The sequence below is a fragment of the Mus musculus genome, chromosome 1 (genome assembly GCF_000001635.26).
Source record: "Mus musculus strain C57BL/6J chromosome 1, GRCm38.p6 C57BL/6J".
In the NCBI taxonomy this organism is placed as follows: Eukaryota; Metazoa; Chordata; class Mammalia; order Rodentia; family Muridae; genus Mus; species Mus musculus.
The window spans coordinates 193,345,473-193,370,836 of record NC_000067.6 but is presented as its reverse complement, the minus strand read 5'-3'; the positions used below and the strand labels follow the sequence as shown (position 1 = coordinate 193,370,836).

Genomic DNA, 25,364 nt, shown 5'->3' with positions numbered 1-25,364 from the left:
GGCCCAGAGGAGAGGAGAGGAGAGGCATCAGAGATTAGGCTAGAACCTGCCAAACCAGGGGCTTCTCTCCCTCCTCCTTCGGAGACAAAATAATAGGCTCACTGCTCAGCGAGGATGACCACTTCTCAGCAGATACAGATCCGTTCCAGGGCTGGGGGAAGGGGCTTTTAGACCACCTAACCCAGCAACTGCTGTGTAAAGTGGAAACTGAGTCAGGCAGTCCCAGACAGCTTCTCTGCTTTTTTTCTGTTTACACTTCAGGGGGAAATCCACAACTTAATCTCACGTTGTTTTCTGTTATTCACACATCAATGCAGACAACATTTAACACAGCTGTGCCCTCAAACACACAGTGTGTAAACAGCTACTCGGGCATTAAAGGGTTCTTTCTGAGCTTGGCTTTTTTTTTTTTTTTTAATTCCCTAGGAGGGAGGGAGGAAGAGCAGAGCCCAGAAAAGCAAGGAGAGATACAAACCACTCTAGCTACTTTTACTCCCCTTTAAGGCTGCCTGGTTACAGTCCTGGGAAAGAAAACCCCTGTATTCCTCCCCTTTAATTGGGTTTATTGTTAAAGCACTGGGGCAGCTAATCCTCACAGACCTGTAGGAGCAGGCTTGCTGGCCAAGATCACAGACTGGAGCACCTTTCTTGTGAGCCCCTGGGTAAGACAGCCTGTTTCTTCTCTGGTCTCTGGGGAGGTTATCTTGTTGGCACGGAGAGGGAGAGGGTTTGAAGACTCACTTCCTTTCAGCCCCTGTCAGTCTCTCCTGGCTCTTGTAGTCTCAAGGGTAAGTTGTAATGGAAAGAGAAGCTGTATGAGGCCCTAGTAGGTGCTTCCTGGGGGGGATATCTGATCATTCCTCCTGGGCTGGACCAGGAGAACCTTCTGTACTTACGGGCAGAGACAGAAATAGGAGAGCATTGTGCCCAGTGAGCTCGGGTATGGCTGGGGATGGGAGGGGGTAACAGGACCTATAGCTCCTTAGCACCCCTCTTCTAGCTCACCCTTCATTCCTTTACCTCTGGGACCTAACTCGTCTATCAAAGGAGATGGCTTACCCCACCCACACTAGCATCTTTGGTGGGGATGGATAGCTTGTGGATACAAAGGCCATGGTAAATAGCCTGTGGCTGCTCTTTTGGGGGGGCAGATGGCCTCAGGCCTTGCAGCAGGGTCTCGGAGACAGGGTTCAGCTTCCCACCCCAGGTCCAAGGCTGCTGCATAAAGATGCAGGACACAGACATAAGCTAAAGCTTTCAGTCATAGCTGGTCCCTTCACCTTCCCCAGGGGCTCATCTGTTCCTGGAGTCTAAACTTGCCCAGTGTTGCTCTGTGGGGTATTCAGAGTAGGTTCGGATTCACCACCCACGCTAGCCCCTCTCTCCACGTAAGTTTGACGCACAGCTTTAACCCTGAGACTAGAGGAGGTGGTTGCAGGGCCAGCTGCAGTGTGAGCCTGGCCAGCCTCCTGCTCTGGAAACAGAAAATTGATCAAGAGGAAAAATCTCTGAGCTGGGTCAAGAGGGTCAAGCGGGTTCTGTCTCGGTTAAGGAATCTTTCCAGGTCACAGAGCACGGTTGGGCTGGGACCATCATTCCTGTGGACCTGAGCTAAGCCAGTGCCAAGGATGAGAACCAGAGTACAAAGTGCTTAGTAATAGCTGATACTGCCACGCTTTGCAGCTGGCAATGGGCTTTTAATCCATCCAGTGATGTGCTAGATGGTCCCCTGCAACCCATTTAGTATATAGCTCAGAGAAGTAAGGTGACTGATATAGCTATAAAGCCAGCATCCCTTGTGTCCTGGCAGCATTTGAACACCAGTCTTTTCCATGTTGCTGTGATGTGTGTGTGTGTGTGTGTGTGTGTGTGTGTGTGTAAAAGAGCCCTGTTTAAAGATGACGGAAACTTTGGGAAAAACCTGAAGGCTGAGGAGGCAAAGGTTTAAGATGGATCCAGGAGCAGCTCAGGTAAGAGACACTGCTCCCCAGCTTCAACAACGAGGATTTGAACACTGCAGGAGACTCAGCCTTTGTCAGATCATTGAAGCCATGTGTCTCCCAGGAATAAGTCAGGTGCTATGCAGCATGACAGTGTCAGAAAGAGGAAGGATAAGATGAGCACCATGCCATGGGCCACCTCCAGAAGAGGCAACAGGTCCTGTGGTACAGTGACAAGGACACTGGAAGCCTTAGAACGGCCACGTACTATCTGTTTGACTCAGGGCATCTCCCCCTGAACATTGTTATCCATCAGTATCTCAGCTATAAAATGGTGTGAGGTGGATCCACAGCAGGGATCATGCCTGCAAAGTGCCTAGTACCACCCTGCCCAGGGGCTCAGTCCTTGCCTAAATAGTCCCCAAGGCCTGGGAGCAATTCTGGTTGAAGGGAACAAAAAGCCTTCTTCTCCAAAAGGAGGGCTCTTCTCTGTTCCCTCTCCCCCATACACATGCACACCCAGCCAGAAATAAACTGCCACACGGAGTGCGTGCGAGTGACGGCGCCCAGCCGCAGCAGCCTGCCAGCGCCAGGGAGTGAATGAGCTGAGGCATGAATGAGAGGAGGAGCAATGGAGTCTGAGGAAAGGCTGTGGCTGCTGCTACAACTGCAGGCACGCCGCCATGCCATGGTCCGCAGGCAGCAAGGGGGGCTGGGGCAAAGCAGCTGCCAGCCAGAAAATAGCAATGGGGGCAGGACTGCACAGCCTGTCCCTGAGTGTCAGAGCTATGTCCCCAGACAGAAGGTTTGTAACTCCAAGCATCTTGATGCAATATCCTGGGTCCCCCCTGTCTGTACTCTGCATTTCTCCAATATGGTCCTTGTTGGCCCCTCTGAAAGCCCCAGCCAAGGTGATGAAATTCAATGGGAATGAGTCCCAGGCCTGCACAGAGGAGTCACCTCATGCATGAGTGCTAGGTATCATAGCCATCAATGTGTGACACACACAGACACACAAGTGATGGCCATTAACTCCTCAGAATGGACAGCAATATGTGACATGTGGAGAAACCTACTCAGGCTGGTTTTCCTCCCTGTTGAAAGATGCCTGGTTTCTCAGCTGAAGACCATGTGAATTATGGAGTTTGCACTTGGGGCTGGGCTATCAGAAAGTGGTCTGTCTTCTAGTCCTTCAGAACTACAGGGAGATGTAGCTCACATTATAAGGGCCCTGGGAGAGCAGTGATGGGGCGGAGGAAGCAGCTTCACATCTCCTGCAATGCCATCCCTATGGGGATGTCCCCAGTGGATAAACCATCACCTGCTGCCCCCGCTCTTCTCTCATGCTTAGTGTTTGACTCGGGTACCATGCTGTAGGTATGCCAGCTGGTGCTGGAGCAGATGCACATGCCCTTTGATGCATTTGATCTCGTGGGAGTACAGTGTAGTAGAATGATGATAGGTGTTCCCATTCTGCAGATGATGTAAACTGAGGAGGCCAGTGTGCTTTTGACTAATGCTGTCACCTGTGTGCCAACCTCTCAGCCACCAGAGCAAGCCACGGAGAGTGCTCTTGCTTCTGCCTGAGACATGCGCACTCAGCCTTAAGCTGACTTGTCGAGCAGTAGGGTGATTTGGTTGAGTTTACAGGTGGAAATTACATGTGAATTTTCATCCAAAATAAACTCCAGGCCAACTGAAACTCTCCAGTTATTTTGTGAACAGAAATGTACATGCAGAGCTGGTAACAAAGGCTAAGAATGAACGGAGTGGGCTTGGGTGTTCCTCCCCAGGAGTTTCTGGGATCCTGATGGCTGATGAGCCACTGGTTTGCAGCCTATGAGCTGGACACAGTTTATGCCAGGTGTGCAGATGTCACCCGTGCCTGTGACACCACAAGAAGGGTAGAGCTGTGATGGATGACAGTGAACTCTGGGAATTTCATGTACTCCTCAAAAAGACAATGTAAAAACTGGTATTGGAGAAGACCTTGCCTGCATGATCCTGTGCGTGCTCTGAGCAGACCCAGGTCCATTCTGCTGCTGTTGGGTAATAAGAAATTACTTCATCAAGGAAATGTGAGTACTGGCAGGGTAGACTGCAGTAAGCACATGTCTGTAGTAGTCTTCAGAGCCTTTCAGGAGCTGATGTGGACCAGGACTCTGCGTACAACATCAGTGCAGAAAAACTATTCACGGAGAGTTCCTCTCAGTACGTACAGCCGAGAAACAGGGACTCATCTAGTTAAGTTTCCATCTTTCACTAAAGAAAAAGGTAAAAATCCAGAGGTGTATAGTGATCTGCCTTTGGGCTGCACAGTGTCAGAGTGCCAAACCATGATAGGAGCTTCTAGTGTGTTCCCTATCCAGACTCTGGAATCCAAAGATACAGATACAGAGTATCTGGTACAGGCCAGAATTTAGGAAATTGTGGTACCAGGTCAGGGAAACCTCCGGCTTTCACCCTCTGGACCAGTATAGTCAGATGGTATGTGGCTCTGTGGATGTGTGCGCCCCTGCTTGGAGGCAGGGGTGCATATTTTTATTAAAGATGACACAACTGATAACTTCCCTCCTAGTACCCCCAGGCCTTCAGTGCCATGCTTCCAACAATCTGGGAGAAGAGGGCAAAGAAGTCTGAGGGTGGCTGACAGTAGAGTTCTGGTGTAGGGCACATGCTTAGTATGGGAGACTCTGGATAGACTCAGCCCACAGCAGCAGAGATAAAAGAACAAGTCTTGGAGTACCCTGATTCACCTGGGGTTAGTGAGAGCTGGTGAGGCACACTCTTACTGAGAAACCACAATCAGGAGTACTGAAAGTATACCAGTGTCTCCTGTGGGTAGAACTGAGAGCCATTATCTGCACATTTAGAACCACAGAGATTGCACTCAGAGATTCTTTGTCCCCACCCTCACCCTTATGATGTGTCTAGGCCAGCGAAGAGGCACCATCTCATCCCTGCATTGTGTGCATAGGGTGGAGAGAAGGGGTTGGGATTGAGTGCCTTCAGGTAATGACACAAGGATTCCAGGTCTCTAGCAGGGCAACACTGACTCCCCAAATAGTTCAAATAGCAGAGAGGAGACGATGTGGAGCAAGGGGGTACGGGTAAGAGAGAAGCTCCAGGAGGTGTGGGGTTACGGTATCTCTACACATGATGGCAGTGAGGAGGACACTGCAGACATGCCTTATCTTCCCAAGAGTTCCATCCCGGTGTAGTATGGAGCCAGACCAAATGGAGCTGGGAAGGACAGGATAGTGAGCCCTAGGGGTCACCAGGAAGAGGTCTTTTACCTGCTGGGCTCATGGCCCAAGAATCTCTCAGCAGCATCTCATCAGTAGCCAGGCTGGCTGCCAACATGAACCAGAACACCTATCCTGGAAGTACAGAAAGGACTCATACATGCCAGGGCTGTAGTTGTCCTGCATGTCCTCTGGGAAGAAGTGTTCCCTTTGTCTCTTCCCTTGCTACAAGCTTAAAAGACCCCCCAAGAGGCTAGGAAGACCAAACAGAAACTACAACAGCAAGTCTATGGGGTTATTTCTAGAAAGGATGGTTACTTGAAACAGGGTGGCTTCAGAGTGCCATATGTATTGTAGGAGAGGGGAACTGAAGAAGAAGAAGCACATCGACTTAGGTAAAATGTCCCAGAGAGGCTCTGCTGATTGAGTACTAGACTCAGATCCCATTAGTCTACTGCTGCCAGGACAATGGCAAGAAGCAAGGCAATCTGGCTTTCTGTTGCCACCCTGTTCCCTTCCTCCTGAACTTCGGTCAGGACTCCATATCGTGGGTTTCAGCTGGGGTGCCACCCTCTATGCAGGCTCAGAGCAGTGCAAAGAATGCTTCGTACCCATCTTAAACCTAGCCCCTATCTGAAGCCCTCCCAGCCAATCTCCAGGGGCTGAGGCTAGTTGTACCTCCTGTGTGCACCAGGCTTAGTAATGGGTCCTGCATATTGAGAACGCTTGTCCTTCAGGCTCATTACCTAGCACTTTGCCTGTTTACCTGTCTACTTACATAGATGCAGTCTTTCTAGATTGCAAGCACTTAAGGGTCAGACTTGTGTCACAGAAATATCTGTATTCAGTACTGGGTATATAGGAGGTATTCATTCAATAAATGCTCACCAAATGAAAGAATGTCACCTCTATGATTCAGAGATGATTGCATGTGAACATAGTCATTTTCCTTGCCACAAGTCTTTGGTATAGAATCCTCACAATGATCTCACTTTGTTGAGGAGTGAAGGGCATGAACTGGGTACACAGGCCAACATGGAGGATGCCTCTTGAAGGCCTCCATGGAGGTGAAATTTGTCCTAAGTCTCAGAGGACTCTGTGGGGATTGCTCCTACGCTCTAAAATCTGATGGCAGTTGTCATAGGAAATAGTGTGAGGCAGAGTGCCTTGGAAGCAAACCAAATAATATTAGTGCTCAGGGTGTCTCTGAATTTTTCTCTTCTACTGAAAGATCTGGGTTGCTGAAGTCAGGGGAGAAGAGGCCAGTGAGGCTGGAGCAGAAAGCAGCATGACCCAGCTGGGGGTGTAGGCAGCTCCTTCCCTACCCACCTGTGACCACCCTACCTAGCCTGGGCCCCCTTCCCAGGAGGTCTCCATGACACCATGGATTGTAGGAGTCCCTGAAGGTGTAGGGTCCAGATCTGGGGCGCTGAGTGTTCCACACAGATGATGAAGCCAAGTTGTTAGGACTCTATGTATGGGAGGAGCGGTGGGCGGGAAAGATGTTTTCTATGGCTTCGTCTCAGCTAAGAATACTATGTTTTTAAAGCTATTTAGGAGCAATGGAAAGGAAGGAACATTGAGCACAGATCAGCTAATGAGACCTGGGAGCCTCCTACTGAGCAGGCAGCCATTCTCCACAGCTCCTGCAGGGGGAGTGATGTGCACAGCTGAGGTCTCCTTGCCCAGGCTCTTCATTAGCCCCTCACGTGGAACAAGCTCCTGTCCTGTTGTTCTGTGGAGGGGAAAAACCAAAGGGGAGGCATGCAAACCAACTTTGTCTTTTGTGCACCTTTAGACATGCACACCTTTTACCCTGGGCCCTGCTTTCTTCAAGACTGCCTGCCCCTAGGGTGTTACCCAATAGGAGACTGTCCCTGGAGACTACCAAGATTGACATGTTATTATTGAAAAGCTCAAGTACAAAACTTCCTCTTCCTTTTCCTTTTCTTGCTGCCTGGTAGGTGGGGTCCAGGCATTCCCCCACACCAAGGATCCTGAGATATTTGGAATTCAGAATCTGCAAAGGGCCTGACACCCTATCAGTCCTCCTCAGGGCACCTGCCCCACCCAGCCCAAGAGGTTAATATGGAGCAGAGAGAGGATTTGAACCCCAGTTCCAAACCTGTGCTCTTCACAGAGCTGAAGAAACACAGGATTTTGTGCACATGTGTGTAGGCATGTGTGAGTGTGTACATATGTAAAGACCAGAGAACAGCCTCAGCTGTCATTCTTCAGGGGCCTCGTTTTGTTTCTTGCTTTGTTTTGTTTATTGAGACCTAGAGCTCCCTGAGTGGAATAGGCTAGCCCAGCAGTGAACCCAACCAGTCCACCTCCCCAGGGCTGGGGTTACAAGTGAGTGCTACTCTCTTCAGCTTTTCCCAGAGATCGAACACAGGTCCTCATGCCTCCATGATAAGCACTTTACTGGCTGCATTCTCTCCACAGACTTCTAAAAGGCCTCAAGATTTTATAGACATTGTTTTTTATTTAAGGTGGGATCAGACAGACAGCCACTGTCTAAAAGGAATAACCACTAGACACATGCACCCATCTCTCTGTCAGGTTCAAGAGGTAGGGTGTTGGCAGAACTGCTCTTTCCTGTCACTCTTGGACACTCAGCAACCATGCTCCCTGCTGGCCTGGCTTCCCCATCTTGAGGCCCTCCTGTTTTAGTTTTCTCTGGGGAAGCATCTCTGTGCAGTTTTCACTTGTTTGACGCCTTTGCCAGCTTCAAATCTCAGCCTAAATCCAACCTGCTTACAAGGCCTCCATTGGCTTTATTAGAAGACACCCTTGTTTGTCCCCATTACACACCAAGTGTCTGGTCACTTAGTCATCCGCATGGGAGTTTGCTAGCTGGCTCATTGCCTGCTTCTTTTGCCTGGCTATCCCAGAAGGAGGGCCACGGTCCAGTTTGTCTATCATCACATATCCAGCTCCTGGAGCAGCACAGGAGCATTCCCAGGTGCAGCCCCAGAGCTCTGATGCAAATGAGGATATGCTTCAATTCAGATGCTCACAAAAGTCTACCCAGCTCCATGCTCATGCTGTGGGGATGGCAGGGGAAACACACTGCTCCTTTGCAGACACTGTGGCAGGTAGGAGTAAGAACAGGAGGCAGAACTGTGATGGTAAGAAGGAGCCAGGCTGAATAAACACAGGAAGTTCCTGGGTTCATCTGGGATGCCCAAAAGCTAGATGCAGCGTGTAAATGTGTGTCTTGTGCACCGTTACTAGTGCACACAGATTTCTGTTGGGTTTCCACCTTCCATCTACACCCCTGTTTCACCTCCCAAGCAGACACAGAGCAGTCACTCAGTGGATTTGCTCTAGCAATTTTAGAATGCAAGTGGGAGAATGTTCTTATTTTTGCCACTTCTCAGGTTCTACTCCCAGGCTTTCCTTCTGGCCGTTACATCACGATCTGGGTGTTTCTGATTCTTTTGCAACCTGTTCTGTCTTCTTCGAGAAACACTCTGATCAGACCTTGTCTTTCTCCCCTCCTCCGCATGAAGCTTCTCAGGCAGCTTCAACTCTGGAGGACATGGGGCGTAAGGAGGAGGAGGACTGCAGTTCCTGGAAGAAACAGACCACCAACATCAGGAAAACCTTCATCTTCATGGAAGTGCTGGGATCGTAAGTTCCTGGGGCTGGGGCTCAGAGGGCTGGGCTGCCTGCTGTCAGGGAGGTTAGGGGGGCTAGCCCAGTCCCTGCAACTCTCTTAGTTGCATTAAGAGACTTGGGCAGAATTTTATGGCCCTGTGATTCCAGGGGCATAAAAGGTACCTGTGACTTTAATGCACTGGAGCCCTCAGGAGACACCTCCAGATTCTGTACCCTGAGACAGCCCAGTGGCCCCTACCATATTCCTAGATCTGTGGCAACTTGAGCGTTCCTGACCTAATCACAGAAGGGAGGGACTGGGGAGCACCTCCCCATAGCCAGTGTCTTTGGAACATTTTTCCTGGGCCTCCCTTTCAGCTTCCTCATTTCCTTTGTCATGTGACCAAGTCAGCCTCAATGTCCACTTCCGACAGAAGAGAAGGGGCTTCTGTGGCCCAGCGAGCAGGTGGGTTCCTCGCCCACAATGGCTTCCCTTCACCTCTCCTCTTCTCCTTATTCCAGTGCTTTACAAACGCTGGAGCCCATGGTGTCTGGGCCTCCTCTTGACAGCAATCACACGGCTGGCTGACTCCATGTGAGGCTGCATGTCTGGGGCAGACTCACCATTCAGTCCCGCCTGTCCCCAGGAGGTCACAGGCTCTGACATAGGCCAGCCAGCAGCTCCAGCCACCAGTCGTCGCCTCTTTGGAGCACCAGTTGGTTGGCTAATGAGCCAGGAATAATTGGACCTAGGCAAGCAAGGAGTCCACAGGCTGCTCCCTCAAGCAGGCTTTCTAGTCAGTGCAGTCAAAGTGTCACTTGACCCTGCCCTGGCCAGGAGGCCATGGCCTCAGATGGTTGCAGAAGTGCCCACACTTTCTGCAGACAGATGGGCACCAGGCACCACTGAAAGGAAACTCAGGCTGTCCCTACACGGGGAGGTGTCTGACTCTGCGTGCACAGGAGGACACAGTGTCAGTGCTGGTTGTCACAGCCCTCGCCTTCCTTCAAGGGCCTTACCAGCATGGGGGTGTCTAGAAAGTGGCAGTTGGCAGGAGAGAGACAAGGCGCACAAGTGAATCAGAAATTATCTGCTAAGCAGCCCTAAACTAGAAAGAGGTGGAGCAGGAAGCCCAGGCTGACAAGAGCTGATGCTGCGCTGTCTCCTGGAAGACATTCCAGAGGCAGACATGCCTTCTCTCCTGGTGCTCCGGGATGCCTGCCACCGCAACACCGTGCAAACCTTAGAGGGACTCGGGAGCTCTCTGAGAGTTGTGGCTTTAGCTTTTAAAGTAGTTTAGACATAAACTTCTCAGTCATCCCTGTATCCCTTAGGTCCACACCTGCAGATTCAGCCATCAGAAAGTCAAACATAACGAACGGGAGAAAACGGTGTCTGTTCTGGACACATATAGGTTTGCTCCTGTTTGGTTCTCCAGTAACACAGCACAGAGGAGTGGTCGGCACAGCATTCACCTCAAAAGCGAAGATGCTAACACAGCCACCATCAAGTTCCAGCTCCCACCCTTAGCTTAGCTGAGGTTCCAATGGCAGATGCACAGGGCCCTTCACTCCTGGAGCAGGCCAATCCTCCAGGATTCTGTCCATCATGCCCCCAAATCCACAGAGACTGCAGGAATGGAGGAGAGACGGTCTGCCCTGTGTTCTGGGGTCAGAATCAGGATGATCACCAGCAGTGCGCTGATAAAACACACTGGTATTTCCAGCTACCACAGAAACCGAGGCAAGAGGATTCCATGACCCTAGGGATTTGTGAGCAGTCTGAAAGTAGTAAGACCCCACCAAATTAAGTTAAATGATTCACAAATAAAAGCTAATCCAACGGATCCAGGGGTTTTCTTTTCTCACTGCATGTGAGTCTGTTCTCTCCTGCTACTACTGCCAGCCACATGGCCCCACGGCTCTGGCGAGCCTTGCTGGGGTTGTCCATGTGGAGAAATGTCCAGAGCCAATGCAGAGTCTGTGGGGTTGCATAGGGAAACGTGACTGCCTGGTCCCACGTCTGTCCCGTGTGATCCTCAAGGGAGAGAGCACACTGGTATGTCAGATAGGCAGTGAGCACCCCACTCATCTGGAAACTTGTCAGCCATACATTCCTCTTCTACACTTCCCCTTGGTTTCTGGCATGCTCTCTTCCAGCCAGAGCTACATTCTCTGTCTTGGCCTCTTCCCTACAGAGGAGCTTTCTCAGAGGTGTTCCTGGTGAAGCAAAGAGTGACTGGGAAACTCTTTGCTCTGAAATGTATCAAGAAGTCACCAGCCTTCCGGGACAGCAGCCTAGAGAATGAGATCGCTGTGTTGAAAAGGTGAGTTGGCATCATGGCTGAAAGGGAGTTGGGGTGGGGCAGGTGTAGCTGTGAGATTCAGACCTGCCCTTCCCAAATTACCTTTATGGCAAATGAGCTTGATTTCCACAGCTGTGGGTATTGTGCCCTTCGAATTGCTGTGTCAGGTTAGTCAGTTAAGCCCAGGCAGCTGTGCCAGATGAAATTTTTTACCCAGCAAATTGACTAGTTGGACTCACTGGTTCATAAGTGTAGGCCAGAGAGTAATTGGCTCAGAGAGTCAAACGCCAGCTGATGGCCATCAGCAGGAAGAATCAATAGCTGAGGAGGCAGCAGGAATCCTGCTGGCTTCCATCCATCCTGCCCCAGAATTAGCCTTGGTTGGATCCAAAGAAAACCCACAGCTGGGAAACTGCAGGAGGCTACACGGATGCATCACCAGTGTTCACAGTGAGACTCTTACAGTGAGCCTGTGACATATTAAAGGGTGACAGGTGACCCATGATCAGAGCCATTTGATGAGGCAGACATTGCCCAGGAGCCCACATTGCCCAGCTGAAGAGAAGCATCCATAACTACGTTGTCTCCTATGGTCTTCATCTTCTGCAATCCAGCAGAAAGTCCTGTGTGGAAGAGACAGGTTCACGCTTGCTGGCCCAGGTGCCTGATGAATGTGGATTATTAGATAATGTTTTCAAAGAAGAAAGACTTTGATGAATGAGTGGAATTTTGTGCACAAGGAGGCAGAGCAGAAAGGAAATTCAAGAGTTTTTGCAAACTTTTGTGCAGAATCATGGAAGTGTATGGAGAGAGAGTCTATCCTAGAATCACCGAAGCTTTGAGTGGGTAGCATCAAGGACAGGCAGTGAGAATAGAATGTTGAGAGGAACAAGGTTGGCAGAGGGTCCTAGGATCAAGGATGCTGGCTTTATTCTATGAACAAAGAGAACCAATGGAGGGTTTGGGGTAAGAAAACAGAATCAGAATAATAATCACCTCCCACCACCACCTTACGTGTGGAAGACGGTGGGTTAGGAGTCAGCTTAGAGGGTGGGAGACTCATTATAAAAACCCTCACAGCAATTTACACAGTGATAAAAACATGAATGGCAGGATTTTGTGAAGACAGGAAGATCGAACACAGGGCCATCTCAAGGAAAAAATGATCCAGTTTGAGGTTAGCCAACAAGAGTTCAGAAGAGCAGAGCATTTAAAGTGACTCTGAGACTAAGCCAAGTCCCTACTAAGTAGAAAGTGATGCAGTTGATTAGAATAAAGAACAAAAAGCATAGACTTCAAAGAAACAGGAAGAAACTAATTGGAACATATGGATTGTAGATGTCTCTGTGTTGATTATCCCTACGTGGAAGAGCCTGGCGGGTACACTATAGTGACCTTTCTCACTGCACTGTATCAACAGCCTAGATTTTCAGCGCACATCAGTTCATTGCAGGGATAATCAGAAGTTCGTGTGGACATTGCCAGCATGTGAGGGTGGTGGAGTCCTAGGAACCAACAGTACCAGCTCTGGGATTTAAATATGCCTTAAATCATAAAGCTAATACTATCTATCCCTTCCCCTGAGCACTGTGCCTTGCATTTTCTTAAAAAAAAAAAGATTTATTTTTTAACAATATATTTACTACTCTTGTGTATGTGCATTGTATATGATGAGTGGATGCAGGTGTCATGGTAGGCATGTGGAGGTCTGAAGGCCTTCACGTGAATTTCTGGGATTAAACTCAAGTCAAGCGCCTTAATCACTGAGCCATCTGTGTTTTTCTCTTTTAATCCCAGTGCGACCACATGAGATCAATGCACTTTTCAAATCAAAACCAACCAACCAAACAACAAAAGTGAGGATTTGAGAAAGCCAGATAAAGAAAGCTAGGATATTCCAGAGTCGGGTAAAGTCCTAGGCCCATCTAACTCAATCTCAGCCTCTTGGAGGCAGTCTTCCTCCCCAGGCCTCCACAGAGTAGCTCCTGGGAAAGCCAGACCTCTCACTTGTCATAATTCTTCTGCTTAACTCTAGGGCAGGACAGCAGGACAACCCGTGGGCCAGACCATCTTATGTTGAGAATGGCCTGTACACCATGGGCTATTTAGCAGGCTTTCTACCTCTACCTTATAGGTGAGGGTGGCAGCCCCAGCCTCCACTAATAACAATCAAAATTATGTCTCTAGAGGAGTGGAACTATGGCTCATCAGTTAGGAGTACATAGTGATGTTAAAAAGGGCCCAGGTTTAGTTCAAAGCTCCTCTATCAGGTGACTCGCAAGCGCCTATAACTCCAGCTCCAGGGAATCTAACACCCTCTGGCCTCTGTAGTCATCTGCAGGTATATGGTGAACATAAATTCACACAGGCAATTATGCATGTGTGTGTGTGTGTGTGTGTGTGTGTGTGTGTGTACACACACACACATACATGTGCACACACACACACAAGTAAATACGTTTTTAAAAGTTGTTAGTTTTTAAAAATATGTTGCTGACTATGGTGGTAAATGAACTTAGCACTTGGGAGACAGAGGGAGGAGGGTCTGCACAAGTTTGAGGTCAGCCTAGTATACATGATGAGTTCCAGACTAGCCTGGGTCTGAGCTACATAGTAACACCCTGCTAAAAGAAGGAAAGGGAGAGAGGGAGGGAGGGGCAGAAGGAAAGACCAAAAACCACAATGCAAAGAATAATTAGAAAGATAAATAGATGTTTGGAAGATTGATATAAGATAAAAATAGATGAGGGATAGATAAGAGACAGATAAAGATAGATAAATTGATTGATTGATAGATAGATAGATAGATAGATAGATAGATGATACATGGATGCATTCACGTCCTTTAAGGGGTAATATCATTGATCTAAGACATTCCACAGAAAATCAGAATCTACCTTTTTCATATCTCAACACTCTTTTTGTGGTTACTTATTGCTTTTCCTGTTACTATGACAATCTTAACACCTGAGGAAACAAATTTAAAGGGAGAGGTTTGTTCTGACTCCCAGCTTGAAGGATCTAGTCCATCATAGAACAGAACTGGTAGGAGCGTAAGCCATCTGGGCACACTGCATCCACAGTCAGGAAGCCGAGAGGTGAATGCGGTTCTCAGTCCACTGTCTTCTTTATTCAGTGTGGACTCCCAGCCCTTGGGGTGGTACTACCCACACACAGAGGAGGTCTGTCATCCTCAGCTGCTTCGCCACCTCAGCAAGGCTTCTCTGAGACACGGTCCTCTTACACATTGCCATCCAACAGTCACTACAAACTTTTGAGTGCGAGTCTGTACTTTTCGTCTGGATCACCTGAACCCTGTACCCATCACAGGATTCTTACCTTATGCAGGATCAAGCATGAGAACATTGTGACCCTGGAGGACATCTATGAGAGCACCACCCACTACTACCTGGTCATGCAGCTGTAAGTGAAGATGACCCTCACCCCCACAGAGGCCTAGGAGTGGGGGGCAGGGGAAAATGCCTGCCAGATAAAGTCAAGAACTGGCTTCAGAGGCTCTGAAATGCTATCCTGTGGACTACTGTGCTTCCGGTGCAGGGCTGAGAGGTCACACTGAGCCGACTATTGAGTTAGTTCATGCCAGCACAGGCTCCAAGTTGTTGGGGTACTAACTGTGAACAGACAATAGCTGTTCACATTCATTGCCTCCCATAAGGTCTTCTGGGACTTCCCAAGCACTCAGCCACTGAAGAGGAAAATGTCAGGTATAATGTAAACCCCCAAAACCTTTCTTTGGCACCCTTTTAATGTGTCCATTTCTATGGACTTGATGGTAAACATACTAACATCATTGTAAGATAAACTGATTGTAAGAGTAGAAATTTCGAGTAGATGATTTCAATGCGGTATAAAGAACAAATCTCTCAAGCGCGAGCTGCTTGAATTAAATGCAGGCTATGTGCTGTATCCTTCTGTAAGACAGAAATGGTTCTTCAGTAGAGTGGTCTCTGTCACTGTCATACCTGCTTCATGTGGTACCAGGGGTGGATATGCTACCACTGCAAGGAATCAGGCTTAACATGATATCTAGAGATTCGTGAAGAATATACTCAAGGAGAATATGATCTTTCATCAGAGATTATGGGTTCTCTAGCATGCTAATCTTCTAGTACTGATTGGAAACTTTTAGAAACATAGCATACATGATTTCACGGATAATGGGAGGTCAGGCTTTATCTTTAAGCTCTAAAGTCCTCTTTCCCCATACCATTCAAGTTTAAAATATGTCTAGGTCCCCATCTGAAATTTCAGCAGCAGGTAGCTCAGTTTTCCCTAACAAAGAAAGAAGTCCCATTGTAAATGCATGCCATTAATCTCATTTTCACACTTTGTCCAATATCCAATCCTGTGTCCAGGCAGGAAACAAAGGTATTCATAGGAAGGAATTCCTAGCTTTTCCAGGTGCTCTACCCAAGGCTATTTGAATTATAATAGAAGCTTCCAGAAACAGGCCAGCCAACACTTGAACCAAATGACCCCCAGTGATAGCTCAGTTACCCAGAAGGAGTGTCCTGAGCCAGCAATGAATGCTCGCACCCCACTTCAGGGTGCCTGCCCATGCTTACAGCCCATGGCTACAGAGAAGTGCTTGGCCTGCTATGGAATCAGATTCTTGTGCCCACAGTGTTTCTGGAGGTGAGCTTTTTGACCGGATCCTAGAGCGTGGTGTCTACACAGAAAAGGATGCCAGCCTGGTCATCCAGCAGGTCTTGTCTGCGGTGAAATACCTTCATGAGAATGGCATCGTCCACAGAGATCTAAAGGTGATGGGGCAGGAGTGCTGGGTGGGGAACGCATGTCACATGAGAGTGTTGGCATGGTTGGACTCACAGGCTTTTTCTGCCCTAAGATTCCTTATGCTGAGCATAGACAACCATTGTCCAACTGCACCTGGGCCTCTGCAAGGACCTCCTACTTGTTTAGTTTAGTTTAGTTTTATTTTCTTTTTTATATTTATTTTTTAATTGGATATTTTATTTGTTTACATTTCAAATGTTATCCTCTTTCCCGGTTTCCCCTCTGCAAACCCCCTATTCCATCTTCCTTTACCCTGCTTCTATGAGGTTGCTCCCCAACCTATTCCCGCCTCACTGCCCTAGCATTCCTCTACACTGGGGCTTCAAGCCTTCACAGGAGCAAGGACCTCCCCTCCCATGGATGTCAGATAAGGCCTGTTCAGCTCTTTCAGCTCTTCCCCTGACTCCTCCATTGGGGTCTCAGGGACCTTTTAAATGTTCCCTCATTACAATGTCAAAGGGATCCACAGCCACAGTCAAATTCAGATGCTAAGGGTCTAAACCACAGTGGGCACTACTGCAGTAGGCATTGGGGGATAAGAGACAATTAGCCAAAGGTTGGGTCCCTCAAAATGCAGTCTGGAGTAGTTGGGAGTAGGGAGGAGCAAAGACAAGACCATAAACAAGATGCAGAATTCTAGGGTACAGAAGCAAGGGCACAGATGGGAGGGAGGTGGAAAAATAGGGAAAGGGGCTGTGGCCTCTGAGTTGGGAGCCCAGGGCTTCCCTTCCTATGAAAGCCCATATCAAGGACAGCACACTATTCAGGACGCCCCTTTCTATGCTGTATGTCTTCTCCTTCGGCAGCCTGAAAACCTGCTGTACCTCACCCCTGAGGAGAACTCCAAGATCATGATCACTGACTTTGGTCTATCCAAGATGGAGCAGAATGGAGTCATGTCCACAGCTTGTGGGACCCCAGGCTACGTGGGTGAGTCCAGGGGCAGCAGAGTGGAGCCATTTGTCTGTTTAACCACTAGTCTTGTAGTTAGCTTTCTGGTGCTGTGATAACCCACCATGACCAAACGAGGACAGGCCATTATATCTTATCTTATAGCCCATCGTGAAGGGAAGTCAAGGAAGGATCTCAAGAAGGAAGGTAAACACAGGAACTGAAGCAGAGGCCATGGAGGGATGCTGCCACTGACTTACACCCCATGGCTTGCTCAGCCTGAATTATACCACCCAGGACCAATTGCCAAGGGATGGAGCCACACACAATAGGCTGGGTATCACATCTCACATCAATCCTAAGTCAAGAAAATGCCACACAAACGTGCCCACAGACCAATCTGATCGAGACAACTCCTGAAGTGAAGTCCCCTCTCCCTAATAACTCTAGCCTGGGACAAACTGACCAGCAGAACAGTGATTTGAGAGAGAACATAGAAAGATGACTGTGTATAGACATATTCATCTATCTGATTATCTAATCCTGCTCTTTACAGAGGCTGCCCTCAACCATTCCAATAGATTCTAGGCACACTCTTCTACCATCACAACCCTGAGATTGAGCAGAGAGCTGAGGGGTGGGGCACTCACCCCATCTTTTCTTCCTACACTAGAACCCCCAACTGCTAGGAGTCTGGATCCACATGATGATGAGTGTTGTCCCAAGGGGTAACTCCTGGAACTCCAGGAAGCACAGGAGAGTGGTGGAGGCTGGGCATTGTTTCTACTCAGCTGCCAGGACTCCTGACCAGAGAAGTACCTGACCAGGCACTTGTTGTTAGCAGACCTGGGACTCGAGAAGAGGAAAGGAAAGAGAATAGTTAGCCAGCCATCACCTGATGGGCTCGGGAAAGTGGGAGGCAGAGCCCAGACTTCCAGGAAGAACCTGCTCTCTCCCACAGGAAGTTTAGTCACTCACCTAAAGATGTGGAATTCTGTGGATACTAAACCCAGTACTGGGGTACATTCAGAAGGCAGGTCTCTGCCTGGCTTTCCCAATCCAAAGGAAGCATGGCTTCCCTTACTGAGCCCTCAAGTTCATGCACTAGGCAAGTGCCAGAGATGAGCAACTCCCAGTCACTTTCTGGGAGCTTCCTGAGATGACTAGAGTAGGAAGGGAGCCTTTGCCTTCCAGGGCTTCTGCTGCTGTGGGGAAGAGACCATGCTACCCAGCAGACCCCTGCTTTGAATACAGAGACGACCCTTGCCCTGAGGGGCCTCCAGATGAGCAGAGTCAGGTCTTACTCTTAGAGAGTAGTCCATTGGAAATAGCAAAGCTGCAGACTTCTGGGCTTATGAGGAGTTAGAAACAGCTTATGGGAATTCCCAGATTGATGAAGGAACAGGTCTCTCCTCTAAGGAAGTCTGCTTGGGGAGATACATCTCTACCTTTGGGGAGCTTTCAGTCTCATGGATGTTCCCTACTCTACCCTTCTGTCCCCTACTTCCATCCCTTTCCTGTTCTCTACTCCTCTCTCGGGCCTCCTTTCTTGTCCCTAGCCCTGAACCTACGATTGATTTTCTACAGCTCCAGAAGTGCTGGCCCAGAAGCCCTACAGTAAGGCTGTGGACTGCTGGTCCATTGGTGTCATCACATACATACTGTGAGTAAAAGCTGGTATCAGTGCATTCCCTGAGAAATCACATACACACACACACACACACACACACACACACACACACACACACACACGGCAGGGGAGGGAAGAGAGGGAAAGGGGGAGAGGGGCAGGGAGAGGAGGCGGGGAAGAGGGAGAGAGAGGTTCACTTATGTGCATAGGTGTCACTGAACTCCATCAAGCCATGGACAGAACCCAGCCTGTGCTCATTCTTCAGGCCCATGGATTACCCTTCTCCTGGGCACTGCATTCCCACCCTCTGTACAAACGTGAGGCCAGCCACTCTGTAGAACCATCAAGAGAGTGAGAGATCAAGGCCTAGAACCCATGTAGGCCGAAGTATCTCAGCTCCTCCAACCTAGCAGTGACACCATCTGAAGGCAGCATCGTAAACTAAAGATTCTCAGCATTTTCTCTCTGCCACACATGCTCAGGTGCTCCATTTCCTAGCCTTCCCAAGGGTTCTCCCCCAATATGTGTTCCCACCCCCATAGCAGCCAGCTTTGTTCTTAGGGAAGTAACAGTTGCCGCTCAGTGTGGATTCTGTTAAATTATTCTCTAACTCATTTACTCAGATAACATCTGAGTCATCTCCTAGGCTAGGGCCAAGGGATGTAGCTCAGTTGGCATGGCGCCTGCCTAGAATGCATGAAACCCTGTGTTCAATCCTAGCACAGTCTACAACTGAGTGGTAGGAAGGGGGCTAGAGAAATAACTCAGCAGTTAAGAACACTTACTGATCTTCCAGAAGACCCACATCAGGCCTGTAATTCCAGCTCCAGGCTGATCTGACACACAGACACACATTAACATTAAAATTAAACTAAAGCATCTTTTTTTTTTTTTTAAATAACCTGGGTATGGTAGCACAATGTACAATCCTAAGAGGAGACAGAGGGGAGGAGCCATCCTTAGCTATGCAGCAAGTTTGAAGTTAACTTGAGCTACATGAGACTCTGTCTCAAAGAGTAAACCAAAACAGTTTAATCCCCTGCAGTAGCGTTCCTCGTTCTTCATAAGAATCCTTTGTAGAGATCACCCAAGAGCCAGAGGAAGTGAGGGCCCAGTGGGCAGATGTCCTGCAAAGGATCCTCTCAAAGTCTCCTCTCCAGGCCTCAGCTCCGCATGTGCTCTTGTAGTCACACTGCCGGTCTGAGACCTTCACTGACTGTGAATTGTGCAGTGGGAGGCTAGATAGAGAGGGTGGTCCAGGGAGGAGGGAACTCCTCACAGACTATGTCTTCCTGCAGGCTGTGTGGCTATCCCCCTTTCTATGAAGAAACAGAATCAAAGCTTTTTGAGAAGATCAAAGAGGGTTACTACGAGTTTGAGTCTCCGTTCTGGGATGACATTTCTGAGTCAGGTGAGCATGAAGGACAAAGCAGAGGCTGTAAGAGAAAGTATCTTAATGGAGAAGACAGTCCCTGGGGCTCATGCGGCAGAAGCTGCCAGGGAGAGCAGAGAAGTCTCTCCCCAGTTCAAAGGCCAGGTGAAGTACTTGAGGCTAGGACCCAGAGAGGAGGGTTACAGGCGGGGGGCACAACGTGAGGTCAGGTAACAGAACAGAACTGACCCTGATGTGGAAGAAGGTGGCATACACACTATGTGAGAGAGAGAAGGCAGCATGCATTCTGTATTGGAAAAAAATGAGCCAGGTCTGCTTGTGGAGCCTGGTAAGTGGTGGAGAGAGCTGGAAGGATCCAACACTCACATGCTAACCCATGTGCTTACCAGCAAATGTATGCACACGGGGTGCAGGCACATTGGCATGACGTAACTGGCAAGGCTCCCCTGTACATGTGGGTGAGGCTGCCTAGAGCTCTCTTCTTGGTGGCTTATGGTGGGTTGTTAGGTAGTCTGGATTTTTTTTTAAGACTCTTAAAACTGTCTCTTTAGAAGATTAACTAAAGATGCACTCACTGCCTCCCACCAGCCCAGAAGTGAATTTCTTTTAGTCGTGAAATCTGGTCCTTAGCTGAATCTCTGATATTCCCCTTAGCCAAGGATTTTATTTGCCATCTGCTGGAGAAGGACCCAAACGAACGGTACACCTGCGAGAAAGCCCTCAGACACCCCTGGTAAGTAAGAAATGGGGTAGGCTGGAGCCAGCTGCCCTGGGACGTCAAAGCCAGTGATGTTCATGAGGCCCAGCTGGCCAGCACACAGCACTGAGTTGGGCCAGTGTGGCCTGCAGGGGCCAGCTACGTGCTCTAACCACTTCTAAAAGCAAAGGCCAAGGGTTCTATCTTCAAGCTGGATGACTAAAGAGGCAACCTGTCCTGAGGGGCATGTTGCTGGAGATGAAGCTTGGTGGCTGAGTGCCTAGCGTGTTTAGCCATCCAGGAGGCTTAAGTCAGTGCCTAGTTCCAAAGATAGTGGTGTGATAGTGGTGTATGGTACACACACACACACACACACACACACACACACACACACACACAGAGTCACGTGACAAGTAAACTTACAAGATGGTAAACAGACTCTTGAAGCACTACTTCCTGTCGCCTGCTCAGGATCTTAAGAGTTGTGCCCACCTTCCCCCATAGCAAGCACAGAAGCCTCACCTCTCCAGGCTTTCCCTGACCTGATCCAGTCTTGTTTTTTCCTCAGTGCCCACAGTTCTAGCCAAATATCTCTGATTCAGACTCACGAGCTAGCCCTCTCCTCCTGCCTCCCTCTCCCCTCACCCCAAGCTTTTTCTTTACCACACCTTTGGTCACCACAGAAATATATTCTTCCTCTTGACTTACATGTCCAGATCACTGCCCTGAGTTCAGCCCTGACTTCTTAGTCCCCACAGATCTTCCATTACACAGATTGCCAGATCTTCCATTTGTCCTTTTAATTACACAGCTTGCCATGAATTTCTCTAGCCCATGGCCTGAAATACCACACAGCTAGAGTAGAGGCTCTTGGAAACCAGGGCGCCATCTCTCACTTATTCAAGTCCCCTGGTGGCTCTGCCAATACCGTGCACATGTCCTATATCTAAGGAATACTTAGAGACAGGTGAAATAAGAGGCTGAAGAGAGGAGTAAGGTATGGCCTGCATACGGTGGCCTTGTGGAGGACAGCCCCACATGGACTTGCTTCTGATCAAACATAGGGTGGGGAGATGAGAGCCATAGTTCCCTATGACGCCAGGACTTATACACGGTCTGTAAAGGAACAGGTGATGTATGAACACTTGAACTTTACAATCAAGAGCAACCACTTATCACTGCTTAGGAACACACAAAGAGCCATGGAAAATGCCTGTCATTGCTCATAGCTGCACCCAGTGAGCTATCACTTGCAAAAAGCAAGTGATGGACAGATTGGTCCCCAAGGCCACAGTTTGCCAACTCTGTTCTAAAAGGTTCTGATTTGCTAAAGCTTAAGCCCCTATGACCTGCCCAGGAAGATCTAGGAGCCCTGTCCTGCTGGAGTCACCCCTCTCCTCGGGTATCTTATCAACTCAACATGGCCCTGCATGCACAGAGCCCTGTCCAACCTCTGACTGAGTACCAGGGCCACCTGGTAACCAAGTCTCCTCCTACATGCTAGGATTGATGGAAACACAGCCCTGCACCGGGACATCTATCCATCTGTCAGCCTCCAGATTCAGAAGAACTTTGCCAAGAGCAAGTGGAGGGTGAGCTGTGCTCAGAGGCTGAGCATGCTGTCCTGGGCCCTGGGAGGCTGGACGGTCTGGGGCTGGTGGAAGGGTTTCCCAGGGCATCCCTCTCCCAGACAACAGCAGCTCGCTGTGTTGCTCTCTGTGAACTGGGAAGTGGGCAGGGTGGTTTCCAGAGCCCCCAGGGAGAAGAAAGCAGGAACCCAGCAGCCTCTGCAAGAGCACAACCAGACACTTTCCCTGCTTCCTCAGCAAGCCTTCAACGCAGCTGCGGTGGTGCATCACATGAGGAAACTGCACATGAACCTGCACAGCCCCAGTGTCCGCCAAGAGGTGGAGAACAGGCCACCTGTGTCCCCTGCTCCTGAAGTCTCCAGACCAGACTCCCATGACAGCTCCATCACAGAGGCCCCCATCCTGGACCCAAGCACACCCCTTCCTGCACTGACCCGACTACCCTGCTCACACAGCTCCCGGCCTTCAGCTCCCAGTGGTGGCCGCTCACTCAACTGCCTGGTCAACGGCTCCCTGCGCATCAGCAGTAGCCTAGTGCCCATGCAACAGGGCCCCCTAGCCACGGGGCCCTGTGGCTGCTGCTCCAGCTGTCTAAATATTGGGAACAAGGGAAAGTCTTCCTACTGCTCTGAGCCTACCCTCTTCAGAAAGGCCAATAAAAAACAGTACGTAGTCTCAGGCAACAAGCCTCACCCTGATCATCTGTTTCAGAAGGGACAGGAATGACTTGCTGAAGAATGTGACTGCAAAGGCCAGGTCCACTAATAGGTAGCTGCAGGGTGGAAAGAATTCTGGGCCCAGGCAAGGAAAACTTCTGCCACCAGCCAGAGAAACCATTGCCAGCCATGTCTGGCCTCTGGCTTGAAGTTTGCTCATCTATAAAATGCCTCACTAAGGTATGGTAGAGGCCAAGTGGAGAGGCTGGCTGTGCCTCAGCCCAGTAGTAGAGGACTTGCCGCACGTGCATGAGACCTTCAGTCCTAAGTCCTGAAAAAAAGCGAAAGGCAAATGTGTGAGTAAGAAGTACTGGTGTTAGATTCTCCGGTTACCAGGGCTTCCCTGTTTGGGGCAGGAAGGAAGAAGGGAGCCCTGGAAGTAAATGTTCACAGCAGGGTCTGGGCCATCAGGACTTCAGAAAGAGATGACTGGGCAGACACTGTGTGTGTGTGTGTGTGTGTGTGTGTGTGTGTGTGTGTGTGTGTGTGTGTGTGTGAAGAACATGTTTTCCTTCTTACCTCCAATAGTTCAAAGACTCTACTCCATCTCCTTTTCAGGAACTTCAAGTCAGAGGTCATGGTACCAGTGAAGGCTGGTGGCAGCACCCACTGCCGGGGTGGGCAGACTGGGGTGTGTCTCGTTATGTGATCCCAGGAGCCCATGTGGTTTTCAGGTAAGGTCTGAGGCGAGTGGGCCAAGCTGGGGAGTAGGGGATCTGATGTCTAGAAAGGAGCACCCACTCCTGGGGCTAAGGGAGGGGCTGAAAGCCCTGCAGTCAGTCACTCAGTGCTTCCCTTTTCAGGAGACATTCCTGGCTCTTCTCTGCCTCTCTGAGCTGGCATCTGCCCTGAGGAAGGGGGGCAGTGGAATAGAGATAGCCAAAGCAGCTGGTCTGAGGCAGTAGGGCTGTTGCTGCCTGGGCAGACACTCACAGGAAGTCCAGAGGAGCCAGCCCCAATCTTGGACGTTCTCTGAGGCCACAAGCAGGATGAGTGGCCTGCCTGCCTCCAGCATCCCAGCCTCCAGGTCTCCCGACCTGCCCATTCCCTTCCCCACATCATACGTGCAGTGGCTCCATGCAGTGTCCATAGATAGTGCTCATCTGGGTCCGTGTTGTTTGTTGTGAAAAGCTTTATGGGCTGGCCAGGCTGTGTCACTTTCTTCAAGCAAAGCCATATGGAGTCTAACTCAGACTCCCTGCTCTGCAGACTCGCTCCTGCCTATCTGGCCTCACGGCCAGACTGGACCCATTATCATAGTACCTGCCTATTCGCATGAATGCCAGGCTGCACCAGGGGCCTGGGAGCACTCACAACTCCAGTCCGTTCCTCCAGGATTAGCTTCCCACTGCACGGAGACCCAGGCCACTCCAAAGCTCTCCTTGCCTCCATCTCACAGCAGTGCCCCCATCCTCCATGGTGGACTAGAGAAAGCTGTGACTATGGACTGTGAGCCTTCTCTCCCTGCTGGCCACACACCTCATATATCCCTAATTAAGGATTCGGGGACTATTTCCATGTCATCCAGGTCTCCTGCCTCTGGCTCCCTCCCTTCCCCTGAAAGTCAGGTGCATTGTTCTGTCTCTCTGTGTTCTTGCCTCATACCCTCAAGCTTCGTGCTCTGTGTTGTGCTCAAATAAAATGGACATATTTTTCTCTATGAGGTTTTGCTCATTCTGTTCAAGTCAGAAGCAGCTCACGTACAGCTGGGCTCATCTGGACAGCTAGAGGTTAGTGCAGCCAATGTATACTGAGAGCTAAGTACCTGGATACATTGTATCACCCAACTCACTTCAACCCCCAGGCTAGGTTCTGTGAACAATGCTCCTGCTCTGCCTGTGACTGCTGTAAACAAGAATTTGAGACCGAGCTCGGCTCTCACCTACCATGTTGAAACCTTGGGTAACTGTGCCCAGATATCCTCCCATGTCTGATGGATGCCCAGTGACACTTATATCACGGACATGCCAGATGCAATGCTCAAAATAACTTAGATGACCAGTAATGATCAAGAAGTTAATCTAAGACCTGGTAGCATGCACCTATGATCTTGGTACTTGGAAGATTGAGGCAGGACGAATGTGAGTTCAAGGCTAGCCTTTGCTACATACATAGTGAGATCCTACTTCAAAGGAGGAGGAGAAGGAGGAGGAGGAAAGAGAAGAGAAAGAGAGAAAGAGAAAGAGAAAGAGAGAGAAAGAGGAAGAGGAAGAGGAAGGAGAAGAGAAGAGAAGAGAAGAGAAGAGAAGAGAAGAGAAGAGAAGAGAAGAGAAGAGAAGAGAAGAGAAGGAGAAAGAGAAGAGAAGGAGAAAGAGAAGAGAAGAGAAAGAGAAGAGAAAGGAAAAAAAGGAGAAGAAATGAGACCTGGGAAGGTGTGTGTGTGTGTGTGTGTGTGTGTGTGTGTGTGTGTGTGTGTGTGCACATGCTCCGGTGCCCACACGTGCTGTGGTGAACACACAATGTGACATTCCATACCAGCCTACGCAGTCATTTTACACAAAACAGTTTCTATCCATTGTCCCACCTCTAGGGC

The 25,364-nt window shown here is 49.4% G+C and overlaps 1 protein-coding gene across 3 annotated transcripts; it reads left to right on the top strand.

Moving 5' to 3' along the window:
* The first annotated feature begins 481 nt into the window (after nucleotides 1–481).
* Nucleotides 482–24,491, top strand: Camk1g (calcium/calmodulin-dependent protein kinase I gamma). Of its 3 annotated transcripts, none has more exons than XM_011238932.3 (14): nucleotides 482–662; nucleotides 8,704–8,824; nucleotides 10,990–11,118; nucleotides 14,446–14,520; nucleotides 15,743–15,881; nucleotides 16,722–16,845; nucleotides 16,972–17,013; nucleotides 18,394–18,469; nucleotides 19,735–19,847; nucleotides 20,484–20,562; nucleotides 22,031–22,118; nucleotides 22,353–22,780; nucleotides 23,390–23,505; nucleotides 23,635–24,491. In XM_011238932.3, exons 2-13 carry the CDS (start codon nucleotides 8,733–8,735, stop codon nucleotides 23,478–23,480), a joined length of 1,476 nt encoding a protein of 491 aa, XP_011237234.1. In that variant the 5' UTR covers nucleotides 482–662; nucleotides 8,704–8,732; the 3' UTR covers nucleotides 23,481–23,505; nucleotides 23,635–24,491. The 3 variants fall into 3 exon arrangements, with proteins under 3 accessions (XP_011237234.1, XP_030108815.1, NP_659066.1); XM_030252955.1 differs by lacking the exon at nucleotides 16,972–17,013 and adding an exon at nucleotides 9,170–9,257 and having other exon boundaries at nucleotides 512–662; NM_144817.2 differs by lacking the exon at nucleotides 16,972–17,013 and having other exon boundaries at nucleotides 555–662.
* Nucleotides 24,492–25,364: the final 873 nt, after the last annotated feature.